Below are 20,918 nucleotides of genomic sequence, written 5' to 3'. Positions count from 1 at the left end.
TATTTTAAAATTTTAAAAATTAAACTGTTTATTATATTTTATATTAAAATTTAAAAAAATTATAATAATAAATTAAGATGAATTTACATTCTAAATAAAGCGTAGATTCATGTTAAAAAAATAAACGAAAATTAATTATTTCTTTCATTGATAATAATCATTCTCGTTTATTCATTTATTGAACAATATCAATTTATGTTCAATTTTCAAATCATATGAATACCGTTTGTCTAGTCATCCACAAAAACTGCCCAAAATCAGATTGATTTTATGACGTTAAACTGTGTCTATATTTCCATTATTTTTGTGGACATAATATCTTAAGCGGGTTTGGATAGTAAAATGAAATGAGATGGTTTTAAATTAAAGTTAAAAGTTAAATAAAATATTATTTTTTAATATTATTATTATTTTATAATTTTAAAAAATTGAATTGTTTATTATATTTTATGTGATAATTTAAAAAATTATAGTAATAAAATGAGATGGGATAAAACCGATTCTATATTCAAATGGAACTTTTTGAAAATGTGTGAATATTCTATTTATTAGAGTGCATATTTCGAATGTGGGTGTAAATTAAATATTTTCACCATTCAATAATGATTAATGATACAAATACAACATTTTTTATGGCTAATTTTACCGTCTATTATTTTCATTAATATCTTAATATTATTATATCTGAGATATACGCCTTTACGATTTTACCGCCTATTATTCTCATTAATATTTTAATATTATTATACTTGAGATATACGTATTTGGTAACAGAGCTATTAGTAATTATATTGTTATTGCTATTTTATTAATTTTTTCCTGCTATTTCCGTTATTGTTTAAATTCGGATTACACATTTTATGTTGGATTTATATTATGCTCATAGTACTGATTTTCGTGATTTGTATGAGTTAAAATGTACAGAATATAATTTAAGAATGAAATTACAAATCTTAATGGATAATATAAAAGATCTTAAAAGACGACAACAATTGATGAGACAAGATTATACATTAATGATGACTAAATATCATGTATATCAAAGTAGACAAGCGGCAATAGAATACTATGAAGCTGATTGTACTTTTCTAAGAAACGAAATTAATAGTATAAGAAATCATTTGAAAATACTTGCTTTAAAAAAAATAAAAAATAAAAAAAAAAGAGTAAGAAATCACTGATACAGATTTTTACAAATATAACTCATAGCTAAAGAGAATGATGTATATTGAGAAGCTTGTATTGGTAAGCCATCAAAAACCGATGGTCAGTCCATTCAAGCCAGAAGGCTATAAGGGTGGTCCCGGTGGTGTTCCCTCAAGTTCTTAATCTACTTATTTTTCTTTGGAAATAAGAAATATTTGCTTAAAACCTGTTTCAATGAATTCTTTATTCAAACCTAACGAATCTACCATTAGTATCCCTATAGAGCCTGATAACATCAATTAAGAAGATTACAATATATTAGATATAGAAAGAAATCTACAAGACTGGACAATTCCTGATGTTCCAAAAAATCAAATATACAAACTCTCTACTTTTTCTTCTAAATTATCATTTCTTACAAATTATACGATTAAAACAGTAGAGAAAACTATTAGTTTAAATAATGACTATGAATCATTACAACTATTAACAAAAGAAGCTATTAATCGTCACAAAAAATAAAATTATTCTTTCATTCATATTGGACTAGTACAAGTAGCTATAAAGTCACTAATTATAAATGGATTAAACACCTTAGTATTGCTCTGCTTAAGAGATGGAAGACATTATAACTTTCATGATTCATTACTTGGAATAGTAGAATCCGGTCTATTCGAATGACCAGTCTATTTTAATTGTTATCCAAATTATTCTCTATCATTATTCAATGGTAATATTTTACACGCTTTAACATTAAATATTAAGACAAATGGTTATCAAATGATGAAAGGGTCACATCCTTTAACAGTAGTCTATAGGATTCATTACAAATTAATGAAAATAACATTAGAACCACAAGCTCTTATTATTAGTCCAAAAGGATATATATTATTATTACAATCTAGTACACAAAATTCTAGTATATAAATCCATAAACAAATCAATTGGAATCAAGTTACACTTCCTAATGAATGGCAATTAGAGAATATTATCCAAATATCTAAGATAGAAAATAATTCTAAGGATAATCTTGAATATATAGACCAAAAAGCGGACGGGACAGTCCAAATAGCTTTTCAACCTTTTAGAAGATCTTTTTCACATTATTCTTCTCCAGCACCCTCCAGTTATCATACACTTAGATCTGTTCTTACATCAATCTCTCGAAATAAATCTCAAAATTTTGACACCAGATCTTTTGATACTAGATCCTAGAATCTTGACACACAGATTCGGAGAATTATTCTTGGAAATATTATTGATACACCAGTATATACTGTTAGCCATCCTGATAAAGCATCTACCTCTCATAATCCTGAAAAAGAACCTTATTCTCCAACGTATTCTCAAGTAGTTGGAGATGATGCCCAAATATATACCCTGAATAAAGAAGAATTTAAAATTAACAAAGAATATCTTAAATAAGATTAGATGAAAGAATAAAATAGTCGCAAAAGAATAATATTTTTCTCAACCTTTACAAAAATAGAAAGAGATTTTATTCAAGAAAAATATTACGAAGATTTAGAGAGAATACAGATTAATATACATTTCTTTACGTGGTTTGAGATATATAAATCAAATTAATTATCTACCATAAACAAGACTATTAACCAATGGATTAAAGGAGAGAATAATCAAATTATTTATGAAGAATATTCCCATTTTGAAGTCATCAAGTTCAATCAGAGAAATACTCAAATTTTGGCTTCACCAATAAAAAAATATAATATTACAAACACTGATAAAAACCTTGATAATATAATTCAACAAAACAATTATACTAATTTATATCTAAGAACTATGGGTAAGCAATTAGAAAGGATTGAAGCCCAAATATCTCCTATAAAGCCCACTATTAAAGAAGTAGAAGAAACCCCTTTTTGTTCCCCACGAAATCTCATCTCATTTAAAACCTATTTTTTCCAAAAACAAAAATAATTTATTAGAACAGATCTCTAGCAAATTAGAAAAACTAACTATTAGTAATACTGCTACCACCTCAAAACAACCACATATTAATGTATTAAGCAAAACAGATTCACCTATAATATCTAACTCTAAAATTAGTAATATTAAAAATCAATTTAAAAATCTAGATCTACAAATAAACAAGATTAGATGAGATCATGCTAATAGTTTTTCAGCTATAAATTCAAAACATCAAGTCTCTATTACTCGTAATTGGTATCCTAGACCTACTCCACCGGATATGCAATTCGAAAAAAGTGAACATATAGTAAGATCTGCATTCACACCAGATGCATTATACGAATGGAATATAGACGGATTATCTGAGTACGAAATATTAAATCATTTTCAAGAAATGATTATGGTAGCTAACCTCTATAAAAGTAATAAAAAAACTGATCATCAAGTAGCACACATTATTGTCACAGGGTTTACTGGTCAACTAAAAGGTTGGTGGGATCACTACCTTTCATATGAAGAAAGGTCACAAATATTAATAGCTTATAAAAATGATGAAAATATGCAAGTGATTAAAACAGAAAATGATTTACCTCTAGAAGATGTTGTAAACACATTAATATATGCATTAATTAAACACTTTGTTGGTGATCCAGTTCAATTTAAGGAAAGAACTAGTGATTTATTGATTAATCTAAAATGCCCTCAATTATCTGATTTCCGTTAGTATAAAGATGTATTTCTAACTAAAGTTATGATCAGAAATGATTGCTAACAGCCATACTGGAAGGAAAAGTTCATAGCCGGACTTCCATATTACTTCGCCCAAAAGGTACGAGAATCATTATTAAGATCAGATTGTACTATTGATTTTCATAATCTCACATATGGTGATATAATAAGTAAAATTAACAGAATTGGATTAACTATGTGCAACGATTTAAGATTAAAAAAGCAAATGGAGAAATAAAAGAAAATTGCTAGAAATGAATTAGGTACCTTTTGTGAACAATTTGGTTATACTCCTTTATTAGCTCACTCAAGAAGACACAAAAAAGAAAAAAGAGTTTATAAGAATTATTCTAATAAGAAACGAAAATACAAAAAATCCTATAAAAAGATAAAAGACAAACAAACATATAATAAACTACTAAAAAGTCCTAAAAAGACTAATAAAAATAAAAAGCAGATTGTTTGTTATAAATGCGGAAAAGTGAGACATTATAAATCAAACTTTAAAATCAAACAACAAATTAATGAATTAGACATATCTGAAGCATTAAAAGATAAATTATTATATATTTTTATAATACATTCAAGTGAAGAGGAAGATAATTTTTCAGAAGAAGAATAAATCTATCAATTAAAAGAATCAAGTTTTTCAGAACAATCTTCCAATAGTAAATCAGAAGAAGATGAAGTACATATTTGTAATTGTCTAAATAAGGATAATTGTATATGTAACAAAACCATTAATGTACTTTCAAAACAACAAGACATTATGTTAGAATTAATAGACAAAATCAACAACCCTTAAAAAAGAAAAGATTACTTAGAAAAACTAAAAGATACATTTAATAATCAAAATACTACAGTAACGTCATCCTCAACACCTTAGAATTTCTCGGAAATAATAGGAAGATTTAAAACTGACAAACAGAAAATTACGATTTAAGATATACAATAAGAAATCAATAAGATAAAACAAGAAATTTAAAATTTAAAAACATCCAATCTTAAATTATAAGTTTCAAATGAACAATTATTACAAGAAATTATATTATTAAAAATAGAGAAAAAGGGAAAAAAATCTTCATGATAAAGAACATAAAACAAAGTAAGGAGAATGTTCAACATTAGTTATAAAAGATGAAACAGACAATTTTATTAATATTCTTGATAAGATAAATTTTCAAAAATGGTATGCTGAAATAACAGTTTCAATTAATCAATAATTTTCTTTCACTACAATTGCCCTATTAGATACAGGAGCAGACTTAAATTGTATACAAGAGGGATTAATACATTCTAAATATTTTGAAAAAACAAAAGAAACATTATCCCAAGCCAATGGAACAAAATTGAATATAAATTATAAATTATTCAATGCACATATCTGTAATAATGGAATTTGTTTTAAAACAACATTCATTTTAGTAAAAAATATTAATACTAAAGTAATATTAAGAAATCACTTTCTTGCCCTACTTTACAATTTCTCTGTAATTGAAGAAGGAATTTTTACTAAAATACTCGGACAAGAAATTCAATTTAAATTCATATTCCCCCAGTATCAAAAGAAATTAACTCTTTAAAGAAAGTCTCATTGACCAAAGAAATTAATTTTTTAACAAAAAATAGAATTAGAAGAAATGAAAACCAGATAAACTTCTTAAAATAAGAATTAAAATATAAAAAAATTCGAGAACAGTTAAAAGACCCGTTATTAACCCAAAAAATTGATAATTTTAAGACTACAATTGAAAATAAAGTATGCTCTAACCTGCTCAATGTCTTCTGGAACAGAAAACAACACATAATTGAATTACCCTATAAAAAGAGTTCTCAGAAAAAATATTTCAACCAAGACTAGACCTATCCAAATGAATAATGAATTATTAGAATACTGCAAAAAAGAAATTAATAATTTAAAAAAAATGATTAATAAGGAAAAGTAAATCACCATGAAGTTGTGCTGTATTTTATGTAAAAAAAAAGCAGAATTATAAACCATTAAATAAGGTATTACAATGGATTAGATACTTAATTCCTAATAAAAAAGATTTATTATCCCGATTATATGATGCTACAGTATTCTCAAAATTTGACATGAAAAGTGGCTTTTGGCAAATCCAAATTGCTGAAAAGGACCGATATAAGACAGCCTTTACAGTCCCCTTTGGACATTTTGAATGAAATATTATGCCTTTTGGATTAAAAAAAGCTCCTAGTGAATTTCAAAATATTATGAACGAAATATTTACTCATTTCACTTATTTTTCGATAGTTTATATAGATGATGTATTAATATTTTTCTTTATCTATTAAACAACATTGGAAACATCTAAATATTTTTGTTCAAGTTATCAAACAAAATGGATTAGTCGTCTCATCATAAAAAATAAAATTATTTCAAGAAAAAATTAGATTTCTCGGACATGTAATCTATCAAGGAACTATTACACCAATTAGTAGAGCAATAGAATTTGCTGATAAATTTTCAGATGAAATAAAAGATAAAAATCAATTATAGAGATTTCTAGGAAGTCTCAACTATGTTGCAGATTTTTACCAATCTCTCAGGCCATTATGTAAACCATTATTTAAAAGATTAAAAAAGAATCCACCTACTTGGACAGAAAAACATACTAATATCATAAAACAAATTAAAGCCCATGTTAAGAAATTACCATGCTTAGGACTTACATCTCCTCATACTTTTAAAATTGTTGAAACAGATGCCTCTGATATTGGATATGGAGGAATTATGAAACAAAAATTATCATCTGATTTAGAACAGATCATTCGATTCTATTCAGGATGTTGGAATCCTACTCAAAAGAATTATAGTACTATTAAAAAAGAAATTTTAACTATTATATTATGTATTTTCAAATTTCAATATGATTTGTTGAATCAAAAGTTTTTACTTATAATAGATTATATATCAGCCAAGGAAGTTTTGATTAAAGATGTTAAAACCCTGGCTGCTAAGTAAATATTTGCCAGATGACAAGCTATATTAAGTATTTTTTATTTTGATATCGAGCATATTAAAGGAGAATCTAATTCTCTTCCTGATTTTCTATCCCGAGAATTCTTACAGGGAAAATCATGTCATCTTCAAAGTCGAAAGTAAAGTGCAAATCCTCATACGCGCGGCCGCCATCACCTCCTTATCTTTCACCTTATCCTTCTGTAACTCCAAGACCTTATATGATATTGGGGTCATTACCGCAAAACATTAGACCCTCTTACAATTCATTTTCACTATTAGCTTCTCCAAAATTGCCAATCTACTCCAAAGTTGTTTCTCCCTCTTCCTCTTCCCCTCCAAGAAAGTTTTCGAAATTTTACTTCACAAAATGACAGTTCACCAGCAATAAACCATTGTTCACCACTTCTGCTCTTCTTTCTCAAAACAAAATTAAATTGGATTATGAAATGAGAATACGTCATCAAAACCTTATCCCTCTCTCAAAACTATTATGTTCCTAGCCCGCCAAGTCTCCTTCAAATGGTGGAAAAAGTACAATTATGATAATGTATTAAAAATGTTTTCAAAAGTTATAAAAACTCCGGAAGTCCTAGTCCAACGAAGCAGATTTCAAGCAAAATTAGCATCCATTACAAACAAGAAAGATTTGAAAAAATTAGCCGAAGCAATGTCACAAATATCAGACAGTGACGATGAAGAAGAAGCACAACTCAAATTATCTCCACTACAGCAACCCGCATTATCACCAGCCCATCAGGCCTCTCCTTCCCAACAGGCCTCGCAATTTCAGGGTAATCAAGCTGCCTCTCATTCTCAAGATTATTCACCTTACCATCCGGTACATCTGATGGATTCTCAAGATCCGTTTGAACTGGAATTAGCAAATTATGATACTCAGAATATGTGATTTATGTGATTCCAAATGATTATTACTTTTCGATTAGCCAGCATGACAGACGGAAATTGTCAGGAATATTATCTCCCTAGAAGATTATTCATGACAGATTATTGCCCAGCAAAACAACAAATGATTCTGTACATACAAGATTACTTGTTCTGTACTGTGTTTGTTTTTAGCGTCGGCTGATACTGTTCTTATTTTTAATGTCAGCCAGTAATGTTCATGTATTATTAGAGTTACTGTTTTAGTTTCTATATAAAGGGGTTCACGAGGTAAGAAGGGCATTCATAATTCTGATCTGAAATCCCTTCCTCTCTCGCCCAAACCTCTCCATTCTAATCTTGTCCTCCTCTCTTTGTAAATCTTCTAATCATCATTCCCTCATGTCTTCAGCTTCCAACTTCTTTAAGAATTAGTCTCTTTGTAATTATTATGTTTTTAATGAAGAAGTTTATTTCATATCTCTTTTCTATAATATTTATTTTCTCATGCATATGGTCTGTTATACCGCCTGCCCTATTTGCTATCATACATATAGCTGGTTTTACCGCCTATTATTCTCATTAATATCTTAATATTATTATACCTGGGATAATATATATATATATCCTTCGTTTTAAATATAATTATAAAAAATGATTATTTATCTATTATTTTTCTTTAATAATAGGCTAACTCAGTATTTTTCTTTAATTATGTTGATTGGACCATCTTCGGCCCAAAACTATCATTATGCAGTTGAGATTTTATATGGGAATTGAATTATTAATCTTTTAAACGTTTGGAGACTTTTTGTTTTTGACATAACTGCATTTCATTGGTTAAACAATCAAATCATCTCTACCTCAGCAATAGATCGAATACATAATCGACATCGTTCCATTTTCACACTTGGACAAGATAGATCAAGGCCCAGTTTGTATAGTGTAAGTATTTCATTATTAAAACTTTTTAAAATTTTCACACAAAATATAATAAATAATTCAATTTTTTCAAATCTCAAAACAATAATAATATTAAAAAATAATACTCTAACAATATTTTATTCAACTTTAAACTTTTATCTAAAATCATCTCATCTCATCTCACTATCTAAACCGCACTTAAGAGCAAATTTTGCTAAATAGTGAGCTGCTGAATAGGTATCCCTTATTGTGTAAACAACTTTATAATCATAAAACTTTTGTTTTTGCATATAAGATAAAAGTTGAAATTTGAATAAAATATTGTTAGAATATATTTTTTTAATATTATTTTTACTATGAAATTTGAAAATTTTGAATTAGTTATTTTATTTTATATCAGAATTTGAAAAAATTATAATAATTAGATAAAATGAGTTTAAAAGTTTCCTAAAAACAAACGATGCCTTAGTCTTTTTATATCCCCGATCAATTGCAAAGAGCCACCTTCAACATTTGAATAACTTAAACCATTAACCACTTGCAAAGAGCCACCTTCAAATAGCATTTTTCTCCTATCCTAGATCATGGTAAAAAAACATACCTTCCACTGAACCTAGAGTGACAACAGCCACTGGTTCTAAACAAAATGGTAATGGTTTTTTCAAGGTTGCTTGAACATTCCCCTTGAAGTCACGTACAATAACACCTACATCAGTCCTATGGTTCCTAGAATCAATTGCCACATCCCAATTAGCCTTATAGTAGTTAGTACATGGAACTTTCCATCTATCTACTGAGCTGTAAAGTGAGGGGGTATGCAATTTATTCCTTTGTACTTCAATAAATAATTCATATGATTGTTGTGATCGAATGAAAACTTTATGCGGATTAGTAAAATCTCCTTTAAAGACACGTCTATTTCTTTGCCACCAGATTGATCTTGCAACAACTACTAATAATCCGAACTCTTCTTGAGCTAGCTTGACTAAGAGAAGTCCTCACCATCAGTAATACACTTCTATAACTTTAAGGAACTAATACTCCAAAAATCTTGGGCAGCCGGACATAGCCAAAGAACATGAGCAACATATTTCACTTATAAATAGAGCTTTTGTGTAACAATTCCGCTTTGGAACAGATGGACAGTTTTTAGGGGTTTAACGCTCTCCAATGAAAGTTGGACACCTAAGCACTCCACGCACCAATTTAATGAGCAACATCACACTTGATAAAATTGAAAACGTTGTTGTCTTTCAATATTTTAAAAACACTAGATTTGTCTTGCATCCAATATTCTGAACGGGATCTCTGGAAACGAAATTTCATTGAAGAGAGACAACCTTTTTCGTTCTAACTCAGTTGGTACAATCGAGAGACACCCATTTTTACAGAGACCTAGATCGAGGTTCTCAAGGTTTTTGTTTTTCAAGAAGCCAGATTACTTACTATGGATTTGTACAATGGTCGTGTTCTTATTCTTTGTGGTGCTTTTCCAGATATTTTTACCTGGTTTGATTGTTGAAAAGTCAAGAATTTCATTTGAAAACGAAATGGTAGCGAGTTACAAGGATTTGACAATTTTGAAAGAGATGAGTGTGTTTGAATTTGGGGAGGATGCTCGATTATTTGATTTGAACCTATTAAGCTTTTGGAGAAGTTTCAGAAAGAAGATAGGGTGGCAAAGCTGCATTCTTCTGTTTTCAACAAGACACTACAATGTTTTGGGTACAGAAAGCCCTAGCTTGCATTGGTCAGTATTCGCCTTTTACAAGGAATGCTTGTGGGTTATCAATTTTTATCATATGAAATTTTGTTTGGTTTATGATCTTTCATGGTTGATGTTTACTTGGTAGATAGCTTTTTTCTTTGATATACAATCAATAGAATCACTGTGCAACCAAATAGACTACAACTGGCTCTATTGTCTGTAGGTCACAGCGGTTTTGCAAGGGAGAGGGATGTGAGGGATGGGTTTTGAATGGGAAGGAGTATGGGTGTAAATTTTAACCGACTGGACTAGACCGGTCCAGTCTATAACCAGTTTGTAAAATGTAAAAATCGACTAAAATTGGTCCAGTTCCAGTCCTATGATTTTTAGGACTAGACTGCACCTTTACATGGGGTCAGGGGTGGGTAACGGGGCGGTCCCCAGACCGCTCCGCCCCCGTGAGGCGGGGCGGATTGCCCCTTTGCCACTGCGGGGTGCGAGGGACCCCGCCCCGCACCGTTTGTAATATATATATTATTAATTATATATTATATATAAAATATATAAAAAGAAATACCCAGGCTCAAAACAACGTCGTTTTGTGCCTGGGTATTTCTTTTTAATACACCTGCCATTTTACGGCGTTTTGATTATAGGTTAATACCAAGTCAAATAGCCTCCAGCCCCTGTTTTTCTTCTTCCTCGCAATTCCTCTTCTCCTCTCTCTCTTTGCGATTCTCGCCTCTCGGTTCTCTCCAATTGGCCGTTTGCCTCACCAATCACCACATCATCTCGAGTCGCCGTCGCAAATTTCCATCGCCGTTTCAACCTCAGTGCCAGGCGAATGTAAGTAGGGCTCAATGGCTCACTCACTCTCAAATCTCTTCATGAATCACTGAATCACCATATATTTTTTATTATTATTTGTGGATAGAGATTGGAGGATAGGATTAAATGAGGATAAGATTGTGAATTGTATACTACTTAATTGTGTATGTGGTTTTGTGAATTGCTTGATTATGCTTGCTATGAATCACTGAATTACTAAATTGTTATTTGTTGTGGAAGGGTGGGGGGGCGGACGGTTGGAGGTCTATCCCGCACCCCAGTCAACGGACGGGATACCCTGCCCTTGCATGGACGGGGGTGGAGCCCGAGGGAAAAATCTCAATCCCTGCCTTTGCGGGGGTAGGGGCAGGGGGCTGGATAGGGGTGGTCCTGCCCTGCGAGGGGCGGATAGCACTCCTACATGAGGAATGTAAAGGTGATGGGTAAGAGCCTTATTGTCAGTGCCAACTTCCAAGAAAACATTAACCCAGGTGTTGGTGAATCCCTTTGCTATTCCCTCTGCAACACCTTAACATAGGGATCAGATTCAGTCTCATGCGTAGCATGTAATCAATAATTTTAAGAAAATAATTAATGAAGCTAGCTCATGTACTATATATATATATATATATATGCTTCTAGGGATACAATATATATACCCAGCTTGGTCCCAAAGTTATATATTATTAATTATTAAAAAAAAAACCTTTATCTGGCCAGAAGAAATGCGGTCATGATGGGTGAGTCACCACGGAAAAAAGCAGTAGCTTGCAAAATATATTTTCCAAAGTCTTTGCTGAGATGTTCTAATTTAGTAACAAACTAATAATTAACATCATAAATAATTTTCTTTTTATTACAGATTTTTTGTATAACATTTTGTTTTATAGCAAAATTTCTTTTACATAACAGATTTTTTATAATAGATTTTTTTTACATATCATATTTTTTTTTATAAAACAGATATTTATAGCATAATTTTTTTTACATAACATATTTTTTTTATAAAGCAGATTTTTGTAAATAGTAACAGATTTTTAATAAAATAGATTTTTTAAAGCAGTTTTTTTTTTAAAAATTTTTTATGACAAATTTGTAAATTATTTAAACCGAAAAAGGGATCGATTTAAAAAAATAAAAAATCAGTATTCTGATTCAATCCAAAATTTAATCCAAAATTAAATTGAACCGGTTACACTTTTGGGACGGAGAGAAATGAGTTTTGAATTAGAAGGAGAGAGATTTTGTGCTAGCCATGCGACTCGGGCTTTCTCTCCTAGGTGGATGACGTGGCAAATTTTGATTGGCGGGTGTTTTTAAGGTGTTAACACTACAGCCGACTAGAAGATTTTCTGTTTGTGTAATTTCGCATTTAATCACATATTCCCATTATCGAATAAAACAAGTACGTGTAATTTAAACAATATAGGACTGTTAAATCCAACAAGTTAATTAAAAGATAATAATTAGTAAATTATCTTGAGGTTTTATGATATTATCATGAACAATGTAAAATTCACAAAGATCAGGGACACCTATCCCGTAACAGAACACGAGAACGCGTGTCCCGCGTCAACAAACCCAATTACAAGTCCTCCTGTATATCTATATATATTCAGCTGAGAATTGATTAAGGTCTCATCGATTCATAAGGTGGAGATAGAACTGAAAATAAAATAAAAATGCAAAAGCTTAAAAAAATCGCGGAATATAAATCTAAAAAACCAAAAATATAATTTACTGCATGCAACTTTTTTTTTTTAATAAAAAAAAAAAACAAAACTCCCAATAAGCCTCAAATTACTCGCTCTCAAAAAGGTACAATACACAAAGAAACTCTCACACTCCGAAGAATCCAGACCAAAACACATTCTTCAAGGCGACAACCATTGATCAAACCAGGATGGCATCAAACTAGGCAATCAAAGGCCCATTATCCCAGAAAGAAACCACGAGAAAGAATCGAGAAACTGTCACTGTCTCTCTTCTTGAGTCCTCATTTTCAATCAGAATTGCTGGAGCTGGAGCTGGAGCTGGCACCATGGGATTTTTCTTCCTTACTTTTTATATCCAATCTATCGGATATGCTCAAACTGAGAATCTCAGATGTTTCATAACATCCTTGTTCTGGTTTATCACCAGCCACTGTGCTACTTTCTTGGACACCAGACCCCATATCAGTTGATTCAATCTCCTCGGCAGAAGCCACTTGAGATGTTTCTACCGCTGCCGAATCCTTTGGACCCAACGCTTGTGGCAGCTCATGAACATTATCCTGTGAGACTTGCTTGAGAGCAACATGAATATCCTCCAGAGATTTTGCATCAACTGTTTTCAAGCTCGAATTGGATTCGACATGATCCTTGGATTCTCCCACAACTAGCCAATCATCAACCACACCGGGGAGGATGACTTCCTCAGCGTCTACTCCTTCACGAAGTTGCTTAAAAGCCAAGTTAATATCTTCAAGTGATCTTGCTTCAAGAACTGGGAGGCCCATCTCAGTCTTCGGTGGGTTTGAATCTTTGGGCAACAACTCAAATTCAGTACTCTCAACAACTTCTTTAACACAAAAGTCGCCAACTGCATCCAACTCTGACAGCAATCCTTCATCAATTTCTTTTATTTCATCAACTTCGTTGACATTTTGCTCGGCATGGGAAGAGCCATAAGCTTCTGCTGGATAGCTGAAGTCTTCTGAGACCTTTGTTTGGTCCTTATCAACAATTCCCCCAAGGACATCAGCTTTCAAATAGAGTCCACTGGAGGGTAATTTATATTCAGGACCATCTGTGATATCAATTTGGGTGGAAACAGAAGCCGAGGAAGACAAATTTGGCCTAATTTTGCACTCGGGATCATGGACTATTAGCTCATCTTCATTGTCGGTCATTTTCACCACCTCCGAAGATTCTGTCCGGATATCATATGATTCCTGCTAAGTATCAAAGTAGCCATGATTAGTTTCCTATGTATATTGTTGCTCTAGTTGATGCTTATACCATAAAAATCAATCAAACAAGCCAACATGGCTGTCTGACTCTGACTAGGATAAAGAGGACAAATAAAATGCAGAGAGTCAAAGTGTCATCAATCAGACGTATTCTCTAGACATTCATGCCAAATACTCCCAAGCAAGAAATGCAGACATATTGAAAAAATCCAGCAAAAAAGAATTTTTTAAAGAAGAGAAAAAAGAATCCGAGCTGACACTAAGATTGTAGGTTACTAAGAATTACTATTGTAGGGCGAAACTATTATAAGCACCTCTCATGTAAGGGTATATTAATTCTACACTAAAGCTTGGGATATAAATATGAGCACCATACACCTGTGTTCAATAAATCAGTTAAACATGTCTACCGTCTGATACCAGATCGAACACATTTATTTTCAAATTGGAGTTGCTCTCAATGTCGTATATATGGTAGAATACCAAGGACCTAACAAAAAGGATGGCCACTTCATCCGTTAGGCTGGATGCCTAAATGACATGAGACAGAAGAGTACCAAATCTAACCATTCTGAGCAACAGGATGTTCAACAAATGTGCTACTTAATGAGACAAAAGAAAAGGTGTAAAGTCATCATTGAAGATACATATTTAAAATTTAATAAACAAGATCAATCTTTAAGTATTAGAATCGCAAAATAACTAGGACCAGATATGACTTACTGTGCATTCATCATGGTCATCAAAGGATGCCTCAACCATAGGCTTATCTGCATAACCCAAGGAAACTACATCAACATCCAAATCTCGGTGGTGACCAGCATCAATTTTTGCATCAGAACCTGATGAGTGGACTTCATCCTGTTCGTAGCAAACGATTTCCTCCTTATTCAAGGACCAGTCCTTCCCATGTTCAGTTTCAGAAGTTGAATGATTGGAAAGAACCAATATAACTTGCTCAGTTACCAGAGGAGGCTGTTGTTCCTCTGAGGAAGGAATGTGTTGAGGAGACGAAGCCACCAAATCCAACTTTTCGCCCCCATCTTGGTGGCTGCTTTTGTCGATCTCTGCATCATCAACAATCGAGAACTGGACCTGATCATGTTCGGGCTGAAGAACCTCATTGCTGTGCATCAAACCCTTCCCTATAGATCCAAAGTCTGATGAATTTGATGAATAAACTTGATCCTGCTCCCGCTGAAAAGTTTCTATCTTACTGATGGTATGCCGCTCAAAAGGTTCAGTTTCTGAAGCTATCACTGACACATGCTGGACCACCGCTGAAGGCCGTGGATGTTGTTCCTCTTTTCTAGACAAAGTTAAATTTTTAGAAGCCATCTGATAGCTTGAAGCCTCAGAATCTGGCTTCTCGTGCACAGCTTGATGGATCCCAAAAATAATCTCCGAATCATTACTTGAGGAGCTAACTTGATCCTGTCTATGAGATGAGCTATCTTTCTTATATACTATACCTTCCTCAACCGATCCAACATCAGTATAAGATGACCTTGAAGTAACTGAAACATGTTCAACCACATATTCAGACCCATTTTGATCACCCAAGTTAACCCCTGGAGACTTGACCTGTGTAACATGATCCTTACTAGACTCCTGTACTTCCCTCAACCTTGGCTCCATTTCATTATCTGGATGTATCACTGAGGATGATCCATGAGGTTCTTCATAATTAGAAGAATCCTTCCCTTCTCTCTCACTGTACAATTCAGATTCCTTATCTGAAATGGGAATAGAAGTCACAACAGACACTGGAGGTGAACCCATTTTGGATATCTCTACTTGCAAGTCAGAAGAAATGGAGGGATGGGAGAGGATCTTTTCACATTCCGGGGGGCTTGAATCATAAACAGGTTCATGTTGATTTTCATCCACCCACCCACTCAAAAAGTGGGAATCTGGCTCCTTAGGGGAAGGTAGGATTGCACTTCTAGATTCATCAAGGTCATTGGCTCTTGGTTCCAAACTCACCGTTTCTTCTTTTGTAGCATACGGTACTCTCCCATCTATTTCTGATAACGATGACAAACTTGATCTACTGCTGTACTCGTCTTCAACAGGTTCCATTTTTAAATGAATTTCACTAGTACTAAGTTCCAGAGGAATAGCCACCCCTCCAGTTTCAGACAACCCGGAATCCATTTCAGCTTGATTTCCCACTTGCCCCAATGTTATCTCAACCTCATCATCATGAATAAAATGTTGTGTTTCGAGATGAATTTCGCTAGTTCTAAGTTCCAGAGGAATAGCCACGCCTCCTGTTGCGGACAAGCCAGAATCCATCTCAGCATGATTTCCCACTTGCCCCAGTGTGATCTCAACCTCATCATGGCAAACATCCCTCCTCTCAACTTGTTCCATCTCCACTGAATCAATATTTTCATGGAATCCACTTCCACGTTCAACAATATCAGAAGCATGGTCTATGCTGGAGATAAGTTTTGTTTCTTGACAAAGATCTAGTTCATTGGGCTTCTTGTCATCTCTTTCAGCAGCAGAACTCATTGATTCAGTATCAGGAATAGAGCTCAACTTTGATTCACTAACTTCACTTGACTGTCTCTCGAATGAGGAATAGCTTGTCCCCTCTGAAGTGAAGCGTTCTGGCACAAAAAAGGGTCTGAACCTAATAGCATTCCTCTCTTGCCTGGGACCCCCTAGGCCAGATGGTCCAATACTGAAACTTTCATGCCTACGGAATAATGTATCTTTCTGCTGAAATGTCGTAAACTCTTGCTGAAAATTGTCTCCCTTGAGATCAGGTTTTTCTTCATTTGGGTCATAAGGAAGATCAAAAGGGTTTCGTATTGGCAACAATATAGATGGTGCCGAACCAGGTGGATCATAGGGATCATAAGGGAGATCAAAAGGATTATGTCTTGCCGTTGAAATGGGTGGAACATTAAAGAAGAGATCAGCGCCATCTAAGTCTATCAAATTCTTCTCAGCCATCAATCTCATGTTTTTCCGTGCTCTCCTCCTTGCAATGAGATTCTCCAGGCGCTGGTTCCTCTCCAGCTCGGAAGTCCCCAAATCCATGAGATTCTTTTGGTCATCCTCTGTCCACTTAATTGCCGATTTACTTTCATCCTCCTTGCCTCCCTGTGCTTCTTCCTCGTCATCTTCATTTTCATCAACGCCGTCTTCTTCGTCTCCATGAATTTCCGATTCTTCATCTGACTCAACGCTGGCATTGTTACTTTTACAAGAGCGTTCTGAAGCAGCATCTGACTCATCATCATGGGACATATGAGCAGGCTGTGGAGCTTTTGGATCCAGAAGTGGGTGAAGCTCCTCAAGGATTGGAAAGATGTCGGCCATTGAAGCATCCGGTGAGGAACTCTCTGCCAGATCAGACCCTTGGTCCGAAGACTCATCACCACCATCCTCATCATCATTAGGAAATAAATCGAAGTGATCTCCACTATGAGCATCGGCCAACTCTCCCGGGCGCTCAACATTATCTTCCACTTCAAGAATCTCGTCTCCCACTTTGTGAACCACAAAACATTGATTCTCGAGAGCTTCCCCATCATTTAACATGCATTCAATCCCCAAGTTCTCCTCGTGAAAGTCACCCTTCTTTTCCAACTCCAAACCGTTAAACTTTCCCTCGACTTCCCCAGTTACTCGCCTCTCTAACTGAATTTCCCGGGAACTATGATCATTCAGTGGCCTATAATCAACCAGGCCATCATCTATCCCAACCTTCCCAACTTTATCTTCCACCGAACTAGCCCCTTCAATATCCTTCTCTAACTGAATTTCCCGGGAACTATGAGCAATCACTGCCACGCAATCATCCAGACCATCAAATGTATCAACCTTCCCGACTTTATCTTCTGCGGAACTAGGACCCTCAATAGCCTCCTCTACTATGTCACTTCCCTTTCTTGTATATCTTTCTACAAGAAAGCTCTCGTCTCTCTCATCATCGACAACAACAGTGGTATCCCTCGAAACCCTGGCCTTAAGAGAAGCGACATCATGGGAATGGCTAACCCTATCATCATCTTTTTCGATTTCGGGTACAATGTTTGGATGCCCAAAACTCAAAAGTGTCCCAAGAAGTACGGCAGTGCAGAACAAAACAGGGGATGCAGAGACCAAAAGGGAAAATAAAAAAGGAAAAGATCTGTACAGAAATAACACAAAACAGAGGATGCCCAAAAGGAATGGATGATTGTAAACTGATCTATAACATGTTCTGCTTGATATGATCACGATTTTTCTCATTTGAACTGCAATTTCCAGTTTTGACCACATTTCTCTCTCACGCCGTGATGTTCTTTCCAATTCCAATCTCTTTCTGTAAACACAATACCAAAAACGAACCAACGGAACTCATTAGATCCATGGAAACGAAACCCCACAAGTAGACACAATAAAATTGAAAAAAAAAAAAAAAGAAAAAGAAAGAAAGAAAAGAATTGGGAAACGATCCTAGCATAAACCCACATCTGAAATGGAAGCACACGAGATTTAGAGCAATTGGATGAAGATGAAATTACCTGAGAACCAGTAACTCAGATAAAGTGATGCGCTAATTACAATTTGAATATCTCCAGAGGAGAAGGAAAATGAGAAGGGAAATGAAAGGAGATGTGAACAGGAAAGACTGACCAGCTTGGATTGAGGAGAGCAAAGGAAAATAGAAGAAAAAGAAACGAAAGGGGCAATGGCCTCTGCTTTTGATGCTTCTCCTTTTCCCTTTACTCTCTTTTTCGATTTTCAAAAGAAATCCTTTTACAACAAGGAGAAGAAATGATTTCTTAGAGCGAGGTATGGGATCATATGATTTATTTGATCCTTAATCATTCAGTTTTTTTTTTTTTTATCAAAAGTATCGGTCGACTTGGAGTCCAATTCATCGGTCACATTTACAATTTCAATTTGTTCTCTGTCTTGAAAATTATATATATATATTTATTTTAAATATTTTTTAAATATGTTTAAGTATTTTTAAAAAATAAAAAATATATTAATACAATGGTTTTGTTCGGTTTCTAAACAAATATCAATTCATCATTACTACTTTTTTAAATTCAAATATAAAATATGATAAATAATTTAATTTTTTTAAATTTTAAAATAATAATAATATTTTAATAATATTTTATTATCTCAATTCAATATTTAAATGCAGTCTAATAGTTATTTTTTTAATTATTAAAAAAATTAATATATAAATTATATTAAAAAAAATTAATATATAAATTATCAAACTGAAAGGTTAAATTAAGGAGACAAGTAGCATTTTCCAATTTATTTTATCGTTTAGGACACAGGCGCAAAAATGGGGGCGGTACGAAAAGAGAGATATGGCTTCGTTTGTGTAACTATAATTCACCTCAACTCAATATTATAATTTTTTAAATTATAATATAAATATAATAAATAATTTAATTTTATTAAATTTCAAAATAATAATAATATTAAAAAATAATATTTTATCATCTCAACTCAATGTAATTCAATTCACTTCAACATCTAAACACAACTTGAATAAAAAAGGCACATTCTCACCGACGAAAAGTATACAAATCTCCTTTTCAAAAAAAAAAAAAAAGGTATACAAATCTCCAACTCACTCCCTCCACCCACGGCACTGGATTTGATTTGAAACATGCAATGATGTTTGTTGGTTTGTTTACCCTTTAATCCCAAGTCAGCATTGATCTGAGAATGGTGATCAAATTATTAAAGAGTATATTAGAATTAGAATGATTAACAGAGTGTAAGCGAGACTGCAATGGCAAATGGTGGAGCACACTGCATGTAATCGCCATCGCCACACCATAATTTAGTTTAGATGGATGGGGCTTTAATTAACTCAAGTTTAATGGTGGACAGTGTGGGGATAATCATGATCATGACATCCTCGGGGCCTGGACTCTTCTCTGTTTACTACTTTGCTTTCTTCACAAGTTCGCTTGGAAAGTTGAAACAGAGTGGTGGGTCATTGAAAACATAATTTCAAATTAATGAGCTGTAGAGATGCTTTTCCTTTTTTATAATATAGTTAGTGTTTTAGAAATGCTTTTCCTTACATATATATATATATATATATTATATATTATCTTAAATCACACTTATTCTTTTCCTCTGGAGTCATCACCAAGCCAACAGTTTGGCATCGAGATCCCAACACCAAAACTGATAGCAATTTAGATGAATATATGATGAAGCTGGCTCTCAGGCACCGTCAAATTGTCAGTGTCCCTACCATCTAGCCACTAAAATAACCTGGAAGGGTCTAAATACTCCCAACAGATCGCGGGGTGCTAATATGGGCTCGGCTCTCCACAGCCCAACAAGACGTATAGGCCTAAATACTTATCTAACCCGATAGGGTTCAAGCTAGATTGATGAGAAAGGTTTTCGTCCATTACCCTGGCACAGTTAAGAATATTTATCTGCTCGAAACAGACAGATAACTTTAAAAGACTGAAATTCAAGTTTTAAATGATAAATAAGGTGGTTAAACTCAAATGATGAGAAGAAAACGAAAAATTTATTTAAAGGGATCAGGTACATAAAATACTCAAGAAATGAATTAGATTAGAGATTATTTCTATTAGTACTTACTTAGGTATTGGAGGCTCCCCTCTCCACTCCCGTGTCTTTTATCCTTTGGTTGTAGGAGATCGAGGGTGTTAAGTGGTAAAACACGTTTTCAACTGTTGGCGTTGTATGTGGGATTTGAACCACGAGCACATGGTTTTAACATAACCCATAAAAAATAGGCCACTGGTTGATATCAAGCCCACCTCACGCGACACGCATTACCCAACGGCCAACACCACTGCTCGGCA

The 20,918-nt window shown here is 33.4% G+C and overlaps 2 protein-coding genes across 2 annotated transcripts in view; both read right to left on the bottom strand.

Annotated features, from left to right (window-relative positions):
* LOC121266783 (regulation of nuclear pre-mRNA domain-containing protein 1B-like) overlaps positions 1-15,651 on the bottom strand; it is a 47,548-nt gene extending 31,897 nt beyond the window's left edge. Inside the window, exon 1 of the mRNA XM_041170603.1 lies at positions 15,561-15,651. The gene's annotated coding sequence lies outside the window, so the exon portion shown is untranslated. The remainder of the gene's footprint in view (positions 1-15,560) is intronic.
* Positions 12,853-18,876, bottom strand: LOC121266787. The gene is made up of 3 exons (XM_041170609.1): positions 18,615-18,876; positions 14,812-18,412; positions 12,853-14,070 (listed from the first exon to the last, which is right to left on the bottom strand). Exons 2-3 carry the CDS (start codon positions 18,367-18,369, stop codon positions 13,138-13,140), a joined length of 4,491 nt encoding a protein of 1,496 aa, XP_041026543.1. The 5' UTR covers positions 18,370-18,412; positions 18,615-18,876; the 3' UTR covers positions 12,853-13,137.
* Positions 18,877-20,918: the final 2,042 nt, after the last annotated feature.

The sequence above is a fragment of the Juglans microcarpa x Juglans regia genome, chromosome 5S (genome assembly GCF_004785595.1).
Source record: "Juglans microcarpa x Juglans regia isolate MS1-56 chromosome 5S, Jm3101_v1.0, whole genome shotgun sequence".
Lineage (NCBI taxonomy): Eukaryota > Viridiplantae > Streptophyta > Magnoliopsida > Fagales > Juglandaceae > Juglans > Juglans microcarpa x Juglans regia.
Note: the sequence above shows the minus strand (reverse complement) of the source record. Positions and strands in the feature narration are given on the sequence as shown.

Bases quoted from the DNA above. Each gene is read 5' to 3' on its own strand.
- LOC121266787 (XM_041170609.1), bottom strand. From the start codon at position 18,369: ATGTGGTCAAAACTGGAAATTGCAGTTCAAATGAGAAAAATCGTGATC. The intron at 14,071-14,811 runs GTAAGTCATATC...GATACTTAGCAG, and splicing joins ATGACCATGATGAATGCACA to GAATCATATGATATCCGGAC.